General features: G+C 53.2%; 1 protein-coding gene across 1 annotated transcript in view; it reads left to right on the top strand.

Moving 5' to 3' along the window:
* Positions 1-15,854, top strand: part of LOC119954471 (growth factor receptor-bound protein 7-like) — a 119,254-nt gene that overhangs the window by 86,126 nt on the left and 17,274 nt on the right. The window contains exons 8-10 of the mRNA XM_038779730.1: positions 5,011-5,118; positions 14,282-14,380; positions 14,805-14,885. Of these exons, the coding sequence (XP_038635658.1) occupies positions 5,011-5,118; positions 14,282-14,380; positions 14,805-14,885 (288 nt within the window). The remainder of the gene's footprint in view (positions 1-5,010; positions 5,119-14,281; positions 14,381-14,804; positions 14,886-15,854) is intronic.

Genomic DNA, 15,854 nt, shown 5'->3' with positions numbered 1-15,854 from the left:
CCCATCAGCCTCGAACGCGGTGTACAGTCTGTCACTCGCGCGGAGGGGGAGCTGGTGGTAGGCGGACTTAAGGTCCACCGTGGAAAAGACTTTGTATTTCGCGATCCTGTTAACCAGGTCGGAAATGCGGGGGAGAGGATACGCGTCCAGCTGCGTAAACCTGTTGATGGTCTGACTGTAGTCGATGACCATCCGGCTTTTCTCCCCAGTCCAGCACTTGGGCTCGCCAGGGACTGTTGCTGGCCTCGATAACTCCTTCCTTAAGGAGCCTCTGGACCTCGGACCCGATGAAGGTCCGGTCCTGGGCGCTGTATCGTCTGCTCCGAGTGGCGACAGGTTTACAATCTGGGGTGAGATTAGCAAACAAGGAAGGGGGGTCCACTTTGAGGGACGTGAGGCTGCAAACAGTAAGAGGGGGAATAGGGCCGCCGAATTGAAAGGTCAAGCTCTGCAGGTTGCACTGGAAATCCAGGCCCAAGAGTGCCAGAGCGCATAGATGGGGAAGGATGAGGAGTTTGAAGTTTTTGAAGACCCTCCCCTGGACCGTGAGGTCCGCTATGCAGCACCCGGTGATTTGGACGGAGTGCGAACCTGAGGTCAATTCAACCTTATGCTTAACTGGATGGATGGGGAGCGCGCAGCGTCTTACCGTGTCGGGGTGGACGAAACTTTCCGTGCTCCCGGAGTCCAGCAGGCACCTTGTTTTGTGTCTGTTGAGCTGGACCATTGTCGTAGTCTTGGCAAGCGTGCGTGGTCGTGACTGGTCGAGTTTGATGGAAGCTCTTTCCTGCAATACAGCTATCTTTTGGGGCTGATACAGTCCTCCTTCGACCACTTTCCTCCTTCCTTTGGTATGTGTCACTTCCACCCAAATCGACTCCACATCCTCTGAGACTAGATTGACTCTCAGAGCTGTTCTTATTTCCTCTCTTATTAGCAGCACTACCCCACCACCTTTTCCTTCCCATCTATCCTTCCTAAAAGTCAAAAAAGCCTGAATATTGATTTCCCAGCTTTGATCGCCTGACAACTTTCAAAATAGAATTTGGTGAATGCGGCCCAAAACTGCAGTATTCCTCTACTGGGAGCATCTGGGGTGGAGTTTGAATCTTGTCCCGTCAGAATCAGAGCCACAAATAGAAAGACCAATCAATGACTTGCTTCAGTGCCCAGGTGAGACAGAATTAACTCTGTGCTCTGACACTGCCTTTGGCAAGAGCCGACCCATTGCCCCAGAGATTCTTCCATCTTTGCTGCCTCCTGCAGAAGACACACCAACGAAATATCAACTTCCAGCGCACTTGGGATTGCCCAGAGCCGAGGATCCGACACTGGATGAGACATTAAACCAACGTCCCATCTGCCCTCTCAGAGTAAGTGCAAATAAGCCCATGGCATTAAAGGTATCCAGGGAGCTCGGGATGGGTGTATCGTGTTAATGGGGATTTTATAGATTTTGGATCCTGAGCTGGGAATCGGGGGATAGAATAACCAAAGTCAGGTTGATTTATATCCCAAGTTTGACAGGGAAAGGAAGGGATGATGGGCAGACCAGACCAGCTTCCACCGTTAATCCCGGATGGAAAGAGCACGGGATCAAATTGCTGTGACTCATATAACAGAGAGCAACGCCTGATGGAGATTGCCTTTCCAGAGCAGGATGGGATTTTCAGGCTCTGTCTGGGTAAGGAATCCAGGACCTGTATTTTTAAGAACAGTGAGTTACCCCCGTGTCCTGGCCAGTCAACGTCACTGAAACAGATTGTCTGCTCCTTATCACAATGCTGTGTGTGGGATATAGCTGTGAGCAAATTGGCTGCTGAGTTTCCTACTTTACAACAGTGACCACACTTCAAAAATACGTAAGTGGCTGAAAAACAAATTGGGACGGCCAACGGTTTGAAAAGTGCAGCAGAAGCCACGGGCGGTATTGTCTGGTCGGCAACTGGAAAATCACTTTCACCGATCGGCTGGAGAATCAACGTTCGCTCCGAAATTGGGGGCGGCGCTGCTTTCGCGATGCTCCGCCCCCTTATTTGTTGGGAAGTCGGTGTGGCGGGTGCGGACTGAGTCCAGTGCCGCCGTGTGCATGCGCGGCCATGGATCCGGCAATTCTCCAGCCATATCCGCAGCTGGATCCGGGGGCTGTTCGCTGCGTGCCAGATGGAGGATTGGTGGCTGTTTTGTGCCGTTTGTTTTGGTCATAAAAGACCGCCGTTTCCACGCCGGCGGGGGGACAGAGTCTCAGAATCGGAGAATCCAGGCCCACATTCTGGGTTTTTAGACCTGCTAACCGCACTAACTCTGACAGACCCGATGCCATTAACCAGCTAACCCTCGGCCTGGCAGAATGTCTGCCGTGTGTACCAGCACGGACCAGGTGGGGTCTCGGTAAAATTCTCCAACCTTTTTTCAGGAGAGCTTGGGCACGAATAAAGGGGCAGTGCCCAGGACTAGTGTTGATCCATTGCTGCCACTACACTATTTCCATACTGGGTCTCAGACCGGACCAATCTCCTACAAAGTGTTAGCACAGGATGGTGAATCGAACAGGCGCGTGTACCACCTCTGCAGCCGGGTCCCTGATTTTCCAGACCCAATCCCAGCTACCCCCGTTCCCATGTTCCCGCCCCCGTGCCACCATCCCAGCTACCCCCGTTCCCATGTTCCCCGCCCCCGCGCCACCATCCCAGCTACCCCCGTTCCCATGTTCCCCGCCCCCGTGCCACCATCCCAGCTACCCCCGTTCCCATGTTCCCCGCCCCCGTGCCACCATCCCAGCTACCCCCGTTCCCATGTTCCCCGCCCCCGTGCCACCATCCCAGCTAGCCCCGTTCCCATGTTCCCCGCCCCCGTGCCACCATCCCAGCTACCCCCGTTCCCATGTTCCCCGCCCCCGTGCCACCAGCTCCGCCAACTGTTGAGCTGCAGGAGGCCGGAGTCAAATCCACCCGACTCCGACATGGAAATGCAGCTACTGACCGAATCCGCCGAATCGATTCCCGACGCTGCTCTGGCTGTGCCGGCACCACCCAGGCACTCCACGTGCAAGCGGCGGTCCCCGGTCCAGTATATTCCTCCGGATCCTGCACAGGTGATGCCCAAACACCAGTCCCGGCAATGAGAGCAAAGAGCACCTGGCGCCAGTCCACGGATATCACTGCGCGGAGGTCACGGGTGTAAACCATCCGGTTGCCCCCCCCCCAAACTTTCATCCACCGCCCCCTCCCCCTCCTCCCCCCCAAACTTTCATCCACTGCCCCCCTCCCCCTCCTCCCCCCAAACTTTAATCCACTGCCCCCTCCCCCTCCTCCCCCCCAAACTTTCATCCACTGCCCCCTCCCCCTCCTCCCCCCAAACTTTCATCCACTGCCCCCCTCCCCCTCCTCCCCCCCAAACTTTCATCCACTGCCCCCTCCCCCTCCTCCCCCCCAAACTTTCATCCACTGCCCCCCCCTCCCCCTCCTCCCCCCGATCTTCCATCCACTGCCCCCCCCTCCTCCCTCCCTCCCCCTCCTCCCCCCCAAACTTTCATCCACTGCCCCCTCCCCCACCCCCGATCTTCCATCCACTGCCCCCCCTCCCCCTCCCCCCGATCTTTCATCCACTGCCCCCCCCTCCCCCTCCCCCCACCCCCGATCTTCCATCCACTGCCCCCCCTCCCCCCCGATCTTTCATCCACTGCCCCCCCTCCCCCTCCCCCCACCCCCGATCTTCCATCCACTGCCCCCCCTCCCCCTCCTCCCCCCGATCTTTCATCCACCGCCCCCTCCCCCTCCTCCCCCCACCCTGATCTTCCATCCACTGCCCCCCTCCCCCCCGATCTTCCATCCACTGCCCCCCTTCCCCTCCTCCCCCGATCTTTCATCCACCGCCCCCTCCCCCTCCTCCCCCCACCCTGATCTTCCATCCACTGCCCCACTCCTCCCCGATCTTTCATCCACTGCCCCCCTCTCCTCCCCCCCAAACTTTCATCCACTGCCCCCCTCCCCCTCCTCCCTCCCTCCCCCCCACCCCCGATCCTTCATCCACTGCCCCTCCTCCTCCCCAATCTTTCATCCACTGCACCCCCTACCCCTCCTCCCTCGCTCCCTCCCCCCACCCCCGATCCTTCATCCACTGCCCCTCCTCCCCCCGATCCTTCATCCACTGCTCCCCCCTCCCCCTCCCCCCCGATCTTTCATCCATTGCCCCTCCTCCTCCCCGCGATGTTTCATCCACCGCCCTCTCCCCCTCCTCCCTCCCTCCCCCTCCCCCCTCCCCCCCCCCCCCCCCCCACCCCCGATCTTCCATCCACTGCCAGTCTAAACATGAGGACGGGATGGGAAACGAGCCAGAAATGGCCATTCACTGGCCACTTCAGGGCTTCAGTTGGGTAAAGGGTGGGCCTCTCTGTCCGAGACCGTGCCCGCCCCCACGAAAAACCGCTGAGAGGCTGGGGCAGATGAGAACCTGGATATGTATATCTGAATATATAAAGGATTAATGACTCCATTATAGTGTAAGCCAACCACTAGATGGCAGCAGTAGATCCATGTATAAATATAATGAACTCAGAGGATCTTGCTCTCTTCGAACCAGGAGTGACTGGATAGCAGTCTGTTGGAGAGATAGATAATAGCATAGTTAGAACATGTAGTTAAATATAGTTAATACTTATTCTCAATTACTTTATCACCAGTTATAGTTCTGTAAGAGTGAACAAACTTATCTCAATATTATTTAATTCTTTATTCAATTAAACCTATTTGCTTCAAGTTGAAAATTGCTAGTTTCTTTTGAATCTATCCATCAGACCTTTCTGGAAGTGTAAAGCAAAGAGTAACGACATATTACAAACAAGTAATATAACACCATCCATGCAATTGCATGCTGCTGCCATCTCGGAACTAACCGGGGGGAGGGGGGAGCATTAAATTCTGGCCATGAGTTTCTTTACTTTCATAATCGAGCTCTGCCAATTGCCCGTCTGGATATTTCTGTTCATTTTTCTTTTGTTTTGCTCATCAGGAACCGAGGCACCTTCAGTATTTCGCTGATGTGAAAGAGAGTGACATTTACACAGTAACAAACAGAAAGATGTACAACTCACCAACAGATTTTGGGTTCAGTATTAAGGTAGACGTGTGTGTGTTGGTGTTTGTTACAGACTCTGACCACTGGGTGGTAGTATTTGCTGCATGTTTTATTTGGCGTGTTTAAACTTTGGCATTCTCAAGGTTGATTCTGCATTTGAAAGGTGATAAATCTCTGATTCCCATCCAGTCCCATCACATCACCCAGAAATCAAAACTTCCTCTGGTATAACTTTGAAATTAACCATTATTCTCAGCACCGGTGTATTCAATTATCCAGTGTGCCTGTACCCCAACACACTTCTGTGTGTGGGCCTCTGTACGAGTCTCTGTGTGGGTCTGTCTGTCTGGGTGCCTCTCTGTGGGATCTGTCCTCAACTCTGTTTAACCTGAGCTAAAGTCTCCGGGCGCGATTCTCCGCTGCCCACGACGGGTCGGAAAATAGCGGGAGGGCCTTCCCGACAATTTTCACGGCCTCCCGCTATTCTCCCCCCCCCTCGGGCCGCCCCCTGACACGAATCGCTGCTCGCCGTTTTTATGGGCCGAATACCGCGGAGTTTACGGCCGTTTTCACGGCCGCGATCACACCTGCTTTCAGCGTTCGTGAAAACGGCCGCAAAGTGCCCGTCCCGGACAACCATGGCACCGATTGGCACGGCCGCCAAGGTTGGCATGGGCCTGCGATCGGTGGGCACCGATCGCGGGCAGCAGGTCCGATTCCCGCGCACTATTTGTTCTTCCGCCACCCCGCAGGATCAGTCCGCAGGATCAGTCCGCGGGGCGGCTGAGGGGCATGACGGCCCAGCGCATGCGCGGGTTTGATGCGTCTGCGTGGTGAGCCTTCCGACCCGCGCATGCGTGGCTGACGTCATCGTGCGCGCCAGCCGCTGTGACTCTTGGCGGGCAGAGTTAGCGACGTTCGCTAACTCCGCGTCACCGTGATTCCCCCGGCCCTGATACTAGCCCCGCCCGGGGGGGAGAATCGGGTCCCGGGACGGAGCTCCAAGGCTGGCGTGAAACACAGTCAGTTTCACGCCAGCCTTCACGGCACGCCGGATTTGCGGAGAATCGCGCCCAGAGGTCAGACTAAACTGCAGACCCTGCCCCAGTCTCTGGCTTGGCTGTGTCTCTGGAAATCAGCATTGTGAACGGACCTCAGACAGTGCATCACTCGTCAAATCATCACCTCAACCCACTTCAACCTGTTCACAATCCCCTCGCCCACTGAACACTCCAAATCTGTCACCCTGAAATGCTTCATCCCAAACCAATTGGCTCTCTGGCTCATCATATTAAACTCATCATATTAAACTCATTGAGACCTGCAGATTTCTACAATACACCTGCACCTTCTCTCAGAATCTATTCCAACCCAACTCCTCCGATTGATCGATTTTTCAGCTCCCGCACACTGTCACTCGGTAACCACCCCCCTCCCCACCCCATTAATGGGCAACTTAGCGTGGCCAATTCACCTACCCTGCACATCGTTGGGTTGTGGGGGTGAAACCCACGCAGACACGGGGAGAATGTGCAAACTCCACATGGACAGTGACCCAGAGCCGGGATCGAACCTGGAACCTCGGCACCGTGAGGCAGCATTGCTAACCACTGTGCCAGCGTGCACCTTGCTTATTTATTGCCCAAAGAACTCTAATAAATTATTTGAATACAATTTTCCTTTTACAGCTCTGTCTGACTACATTGTGATTTTCTAAGTTTCCTGCTATAACATCCTTGATAATGGATTCGAGCAATTTCCCTATGACAGATCTTAGGCTAACTGGCCTGTAGTTTCCTGCTTTCTGTTTCCCTCCTTTCTTGAATAAGGGAATTTGCTGTTTTCTAATCTGTTGGTACCCTTCCAGAATCTGAGGTATTTTGTAAGATTGTAACCAATGCCTTCACTGTCTCTGGAGCCACTTATTTTAAGATTCAGGCCATCTGGTCCTGGGGACTTGTCAGCCTTTGGAGCTGATAGCTTACCCCAGTACCTTTACCCTGGTGATGGTGATTGTTTTACATTCCTCCTTCCCTATACCCTATTGATTTTCAAGTATCTTTGGGAAGTTTTCGAAGTTCTCTTCATGAAGACAAACACACTGGGCTGGATTCTCCACTCTCAAGTTTCTCTATTGCGTCAGCATGGGGTTGCCCACAATGGGAAAGCTGATTGGCCGGCTAGCGAATCCCGCCCAATATATCTGCTCAGTGCCTCTGCTTTATCCTTGTTTTCCATGAATAATTTCCCAGACTTACTCTCCAGATAATTACACCAGCTTCCGTTATCTATTTCAAATTTAGGTAATACCTGGAGAAACTCTTACTGCCTGTTTTTATATTACTCGCTAGCTTTCTCTCACACTCTACTTTCTTCCTCGTTGTTTTTAGCCATTCTTTGCTGGTCCTTCAATCTGTCCAATGCTCTGACTCACTGTAATCTTCGCAGATTGGCAGTGTTTCTTTCAATTTGATTCAATCCTTAACTTCCTTAATCAGCCATGGTTGATGCATCCTTCTCTTTTTTTTAACAAACATTTTATTAAGGCATTTATGGTTTTATAACAACAAAAGATACAAATAAAAAAGTAAACATAATTCAGTGCGTAACACCCCCCCCCCCCCCCCCCCCTCCCCCTCCCCATCTCCCACTGTTCCTGCCTAAGCTGGACAAAAATAGCCTAACTCCCCCTACCCCCCTTACTCCCTCACCGCCCCCCTCTTATTGAATCTGCTGACAGTTTCGTTTTCTCCGAAGAAGTTGATCCTCCGGACGAACCCTAACGTTGATCCTCTCAGGACTAACTTAATTTTCTCAAGCCTGAGAAACCCGGCCATGTTGCTAACCCATACCCCCGATTTCGGGGGCTTCGAGCCCCTCCACGCTAGTAAGATCCACCTCCGGGCTACCAAGGAGGCAAAGGCTAAAATGTCAGCCTCTCTCTCCCGACACTCCAAAATCGCCACCTCTGGACTCGGTGTCACCCTCGTTTTTAGCACCGTGGACATGACGTCCGCAAATCCCTGCCAGAATCCCCTGAGCTTCAGACATGTCCAAAAGATGTGGACATGATTTGCAGGCCCTCTGACACACCTCACACACCTGTCCGCCACCCCAAAAAACCTGCTCATCAGGGCCACTGTCATGTCTGCCCAGTGAGCCACCTTCAATTGTATCAGGCTGAGCCTGGCGCATGATGATGTGTTGACTCTGCTCAGAGCGTCCGCCCACAGACCCCCCTCTACCTCCCCTCCCACAGACCCACCTCCCCTCCCACAGACCCCCCTCTACCTCCCCTCCCACAGACCCGCTTCTACCTCCCCTCCCACAGACCCCCCTCCCCTCCCACAGACCCCCCTCTACCTCCCCTCCCACAGACCACCTCCCCTCCCACAGACCCCCATCTACCTCCCCTCCCACAGACCCGCCTCCCCTCTCACAGACCCACCTCCCCTCCCACAGACCCGCCTCTACCTCCTTTCCCACAGACCCCCCTCTACCTCCCCTCCCACAGACCCACCTCCCCTCCCACAGACCCGCCTCTACCTCCCCTCCCAGCTCATCCTCCCATTTACGTTTTAGCTCACCGATCTGAGTTTTCTCCCACTCCAGAAGTTCTTTGTCGATTTCCGATACCTTCCCCCACCCCTGTTCTAGAAACTACCTTGTCAGATGATGCATCCTTCTCAAAGAGTCTTTCTCACTATATTTTTGCTGTGGGTTATTAAATATTTCCTTAAACATCAGCATCTCTGCTCTCCTCCCTTTTAACCTAGTTTCCCAGTCCAGTTAATCAGATCTGTCTTCATCTCTTTACAGTTACTTTCATGTAGGTTCAACATAGAAACAGCAGAAGGCCATTCGGCTCCACCATTCATTACGACCTTGGCTGATCATCCAACTCAATACCCTAATCCCACTTTCCCCCATATCCTCCGGTCCCTTTCACCCTCAGTGCTATATCTAACTGCTTGGTGAAAACATTTGGCCTGAATTACTCCCTGTGGCAATGAATTCCACAGGCTCACCACTCTCTGGGTGACGAGATTTATACTCATCTCTGTTCTAAACGGTCTACCGTACATTCTCAGACTATGGTCCCTGATTCCGGATCCACCATCCTTCCTGCATCTACCCTGTCAAGTCCTGTTAGAATTTCATAACTTTCTATGAGATCTTCCCTCATTCTTCTGAACTCTAGCCAATACAATCTTAACCGATTCAATCTCTCCTCGTACGTCAGTCCCGCCATCCCTGGAATCAGTCTGGTAAACCTTCGCTGCTCTCCCTCTAGAACAAGAACATCCTTCCTCAGAAAAGGAGACCAAAACTGCTCACAATATTCCAGGTGTGGCCTCACCAAGGCCCTGTATAATTGCAGCAACACATCCCTGTTCCTGTTCTCGAAACCTCTCACAATAAAGGCCAACATACCATTAGCCTTCTTTACCGCCTGCTCCACCTGCATGCTTACCTTCAGCGACTGGTGCACAAAGGACACCCAGGTCCCGCTGCACACTCCCCTCTCCCAATTTATGGCCATTCAGATAATAATCTGCCTTCTTGATTTTGCTACCAAAGTGGATAACCACATATTTATCTAAATTATACTGCATCTGTCATTCATTTGCCCACCCACTCACTCGGCCTGTCCAAATCACACTGAAGGATCTCTGCATCCTCCTCACAGCTCACCCTCCCACCCAACTTGGTGTCATCTGCAAATTTGGAGATATGTCATTTAGTTCCCACATCTAAATCATTAATATATATTGTGAATAGCTGGGGTCCCAGCACCGATCCCTGTGGTACCTCAATAATCACTGCCTGCCGATTTAAAAACCCTTCAGCCTCTTACTGGCGTGAAACAATGCAGCGCCAAACTGACCCTTTTAGATCGGCCACTTGGGCACCTGTCAAGCCCTCTGGCTGCTTCACATCCCTCCCTGGGCCAGTGTCCTGATTGCAGACAGTACCTGTCCCCTCCCAGAATGAAAATTCTAATATTTTCCTGACACTATCTCCCAAAGCAGGCAGGTCATGCTGGGAATTTTCGCAAATCGCACTACCCAATTCAAGGATGAAAATCCAGCCCTAAAATCTCTACTGCTGTTAATCCAGCTCCCTCACACTGTCACTCAGTAACCCCTCTCCCCCAGCTCCCTCACACTGTCACTCAGTAACCCCTCTCCCCCAGCACCCTGTGTTACTGACTGTATCCCTACTGATGTTAATCCAGCTCCCTCACACTGTCACTCAGTAACCCCTCTCCCCAGCACCGTGTTACTGACTGTATCTCTACTGATGTTAATCCAGCTCCCTCACACTGTCACTCAGTAACCCCTCTCCCCCAGCTCCCTCACACTGTCACTCAGTAACCCCTCTCCCCCAGCACCCTGTGTTACTGACTGTATCTCTACTGATGTTAATCCAGCTCCCTCACACTGTCACTCAGTAACCCCTCTCCCCCAGCACCCTGTGTTACTGACTGTATCTGTACTGATGTTAATCCAGCTCCCTCACACTGTCACTCAGTAACCCCTCTCCCCCAGCACCCTGTGTTACTGACTGTATCTCTACTGATGTTAATCCAGCTCCCTCACACTGTCACTCAGTAACCCCTCTACCCCAGCTCCCTCACACTGTCACTCAGTAACCCCTCTCCCCCAGCACCCTGTGTTACTGACTGTATCTCTATTGGTGTTAATCCAGCTCCCTCGAACTGTCACTCAGTAACCCCTCTCTCCCAGCTCCCTCACGCTGTCACTCAGTACCCCTCTCTCCCAGCTCCCTCATACTGTCACTCAGTACCCCTCTCCCCCAGCACCCTCACACTGTCAGTCAGTAACCCCTCTCCCCCAGCACCCTCACACTGTCACTCAGTAACCCCTCTCTCCCAGCTCCCTCACACTGTCACTCAGTAACCCCTCTCCCCCAGCTCCCTCACACTGTCACTCAGTACCCCTCTCTCCCAGCTCCCTCATACTGTCACTCAGTAACCCCTCTCCCCCAGCACCCTGTGTTACTGACTGTATCTCTACTGATGTTAATCCAGCTCCCTCACACTGTCACTCAGTAACCCCTCTCCCCCAGCACCCTGTGTTACTGACTGTATCTCTACTGATGTTAATCCAGCTCCCTCACACTGTCACTCAGTAACCCCTCTCCCCCGCTCCCTCACACTGTCACTCAGTACCCCTCTCCCCCAGCTCCCTCATACTGTCACTCAGTAACCACTCTCCCCCAGCACCCTGTGTTACTGACTGTATCTCTACTGATGTTAATCCAGCTCCCTCACACTGTCACTCAGTAACCCCTCTCCCCCGCTCCCTCACACTGTCACTCAGTACCCCTCTCCCCCAGCTCCCTCATACTGTCACTCAGTAACCACTCTCCCCCAGCACCCTGTGTTACTGACTGTATCTCTACTGATGTTAATCCAGCTCCCTCACTGTCACTCAATAACCCCTCTCCCCCAGCACCCTGTGTTACTGACTGTATCTTTACTGATGTTAATCCAGCTCCCTCACACTGTCACTCAGTAACCCCTCTCCCCCCGGCACCCTCACACTGTCACTCAATAACCCCTCTCCCCCAGCACCCTGTGTTACTGACTGTATCCCTACTGATGTTAATCCAGCTCCCTCACACTGTCACTCAGTAACCCCTCTCCCCCAGCACCCTGTGTTGCTCACCATCTCTATTGATGTTAATCCAGCTCCCTCACACTCTCACTCAGTAACCCCTCTCCCAGCACCCTGTGTTACTGACTGTATCTGTAGTGATGTTAATCCAGCTCCCTCACTCTGTCACTCAGTAACCCCTCTCCCCCAGCACCCTGTGTTACTGACTGTATCTCTACTGATGTTAATCCAGCTCCCTCACACTGTCACTCAGTAACCCCTCTCCCCAGCACCCTGTGTCACTGACTGTATCTCTACTGATGTTAATCCAGCTCCCTTACACTGTCACTCAGTAACCCCTCTACCCCAGCTCCCTCACACTGTCACTCAGTAACCCCTCTCCCCCAGCACCCTCACACTGTCACTCAGTAACCCCTCTCCCCCAGCACCCTGTGTTACTGACTGTATCTCTACTGGTGTTAATCCAGCTCCCTCACACTGTCACTCAGTAACCCCTCTCCCCCAGCACCCTGTGTTACTGACTGTATCTGTACTGATGTTAATCCAGCTCCCTCACACTGTCACTCAGTAACCCCTCTCCCCCAGCACCCTGTGTTGCTGACTGTATCTCTACTGATGTTAATCCAGCTCCCTCACACTTTCACTCAGTAACCCCTCTCCCCCAGCACCCTGTGTTACTGACTGTATCTCTACTGATGTTAATCCAGCTCCCTCACACTGTCACTCAGTAATCCCTCTCCCCCCAGCACCCTGTGTTACTGACTGTATCTCTACTGATGTTAATCCAGCTCCCTCACACTGTCACTCAGTAACCCCTCTCCCCCAGCTCCCTCACACTGTCACTCAGTAACCCCTCTCCCCCAGCTCCCTCACACTGTCACTCAGTAACCCCTCTCCCCCAGCACCCTGTGTTACTGACTGTATCTCTACTGATGTTAATCCAGCTCCCTCACACTGTCACTCAGTAACCCCTCTCTCCCAGCACCCTGTGTTGCTCACCATCTCTATTGATGTTAATCCAGCTCCCTCACACTGTCACTCAGTAACCCCTCTCCCCCAGCACCCTGTGTTGCTCACCATCTCTACTGATGTTAATCCAGCTCCCTCACACTGTCACTCAGTAACCCCTTCCCCAGCACCCTGTGTTACTGACTGTATCTGTAGTGATGTTAAACCAGCTCCCTCACACTGTCACTCAGTAACCCCTCTCCCCCAGCACCCTGTGTTACTGACTGTATCCCTACTGATGTTAATCCAGCTCCCCCACACAGTCACTCAGTAGCCCCTCTCCCCCAGCACGCTGTGTTACTGGCTGTATCCCTACTGATGTTAATCCAGCTCCCTCACACTGTCACTCAGTAACCCCTCTCCCCCCAGCTCCCTCACACTGTCACTCAGTAACCCCTCTCCCCCAGCTCCCTCACACTGTCACTCAGTAACCCCTCTCCCCCAGCACCCTGTGTTACTGACTGTATCTCTGCTGATGTTAATCCAGCTCCCTCACACTGTTACTCAGTAACCCCTCTCCCCCAACTCCCTCACACTTTCACTCAGTAACCCCTCTCCCCCAGCACCCTGTGTTACTGACTGTATCTCTGCTGATGTTAATCCAGCTCCCTCACACTGTTACTCAGTAGCCCCTCTCCCCCAGCACCCTGTGTTACTGACTGTATCCCTACTGATGTTAATCCAGCTCCCTCACACTGTCACTCAGTAACCCCTCTCCCCCAGCACCCTGTGTTACTGACTGTATCTCTGCTGATGTTAATCCAGCTCCCTCACACTGTCACTCAGTAACCCCTCTCCCCCAGCTCCCTGTGTTACTGACTGTATCTCTACTGATGTTAATCCAGCTCGCTCACTCTGTCACTCAGTAGCCCCTCTCCCCCAGCACGCTGTGTTACTGACTGTATCTCTGCTGATGTTAATCCAGCTCCCTCACACTGTCAGTCAGTAACCCCTCTCTCCCAGCACCCTGTGTTACTGACTGTATCTCTACTGATGTTAATCCAGCTCCCTCACACTGTCACTCAGTAACCCCTCTCCCCCAGCGCCCTGTGTTACTGACTGTATCTCTACTGGTGTTAATCCAGCTCCCTCACACTGTCACTCAGTATCCCCTCTCCCGAGCACCCTGTGTTACTGACTGTATCTCTACTGATGTTAATCCAGCTCCCTCACACTGTCACTCAGTAACCCCTCTCCCCCAGCACCCTCACACTGTCACTCAGTAACCCCTCTCCCCCAGCATCCTGTGTTACTGACTGTATCTCTGCTGATGTTAATCCTGCTCTTTCACACTGTCACTCAGTAACCCCTCTCCCCCAGCATCCTGTGTTACTGACTGTGTCTGTACTGATGTTAATCCAGCTCCCTCACACTGTCACTCAGTAACCCCTCTCCCTCGGCACCCTGTGTTACTGACTGTATCTCTACTGGTGTTAATCCAGCTCCCTCACACTGTCACTCAGTACCCCTCTCCCCCAGCTCCCTCACACTGTTACTCAGTTGCCCCACCCCGATGTGTCTCTGCTTTTAACAATGTTCTTCCCTGTACACAGCTCCACAGGGTGGGCAACGATGGGAATGATGTTGGAGTGCTGTGTTCCGAGGATGAGCAGAGTCGAACATGCTGGATGACAGCGTTCCGTCTCTTCAAGGTTAGTCTGACTGATGGAAATGAATTAACAAATTGCTGATGAAGAGAGTGAGTATGATCGGGTCGGTCATGGATCCAAACAGGGCCCATAGGCAAGGGGCATTAATAGTCTTGGGTTCGGGGGGGGGTTTCTGGGGTTTTTGGGGCTGTAGGAGGTATGTGGGGAAGGGGTCTTAACAGACCCGATGTATGTGGGGGTAACCCAGCACCTCTGGGGCCCTGATCCAAATTGGACAAATACACCAAGGAGGAAAATGTGCATTTTTCTGAGGTTGGAATAAGAAGGTGGGATCACTGGTTCAAAGTGCCGAGATAGACAGGATGGACTGGACAGCTCCCCTGGATGTTTCCATCATCTCCCCAATTATATTTGTGCCTATCTTTGCCGGGATTCTCGGTGGTAACAATATTGATTTCTTCCCCAGCTGGGTGAGCAACTCTGCCTCAACTATCAGATAACAGAGGAGAAGAAGAAACAGCAATCCTGGATCCAGACGTCCTTTGTGGTCAGTCTTCACCAACTACCCCCTCTCCCCATTTCCCCCCTCTCCCCATTTCCCCCCTCTCCCCATTTCCCCCCTCTCCCCATTTCCCCCCTCTCCCCCAGATGCCCCTACTACCCTGGACACACATCAGTGATTCCATCCAGCCCCTAGACCCCAGACACAGCCCCTGAACCCCAGACACAGCTCCTAAACCCCAGACACAGCCCCTAAACCCCAGACACAGCCCCTAAACCCCAGACACAGCCCCTAAACCCCAGACACAGCTCCTAAACCCCAGACACAGCCCCTAAACCCCAGACACAGCCCCTAAACCCCAGACACAGCCCCTAAACCCCAGACACAGCTCCTAAACCCCAGACACAGCCCCTAAACCCCAGACACAGCTCCTAAACCCCAGACACAGCCCCTAAACCCCAGACACAGCTCCTAAACCCCAGACACAGCCCCTAAACCCCAGACACAGCCCCTAAACCCCAGACACAGCTCCTAAACCCCAGACACAGCCCCTAAACCCCAGACACAGCCCCTAAACCCCAGACACAGCCCCTAAACCCCAGACACAGCCCCTAAACCCCAGACACAGCCCCTAAACCCCAGACACAGCTCCTAATCCCCAGACACAGCCCCTAAACCCCAGACACAGCTCCTAAACCCCAGACACAGCCCCTAAACCCCAGACACAGCCCCTAAACCCCAGACACAGCCCCTAAACCCCAGACACAGCCCCTAAACCCCAGACACAGCCCCTAAACCCCAGACACAGCCCCTAATCCCCAGACACAGCCCCTAAACCCCAGACACAGCCCCTAAACCCCAGACACAGCCCCTAAACCCCAGTCACAGCTCCTAAACCCTGTCTTGTTATGCTCTTGGCGTAGCATAAGCTGCTTCCTTGATGTTCACTCTGACAAAGGAAGGTTCAGACTTGGAGATAGCTTCAACACATTTATTAAACTATTTACAATTCTC

This window comes from Scyliorhinus canicula, chromosome 19 (genome assembly GCF_902713615.1).
Source record: "Scyliorhinus canicula chromosome 19, sScyCan1.1, whole genome shotgun sequence".
In the NCBI taxonomy this organism is placed as follows: Eukaryota; Metazoa; Chordata; class Chondrichthyes; order Carcharhiniformes; family Scyliorhinidae; genus Scyliorhinus; species Scyliorhinus canicula.
The sequence above is the reverse complement of the archived record's forward strand: the minus strand, read 5'-3'. Positions and strand labels throughout refer to the sequence as shown.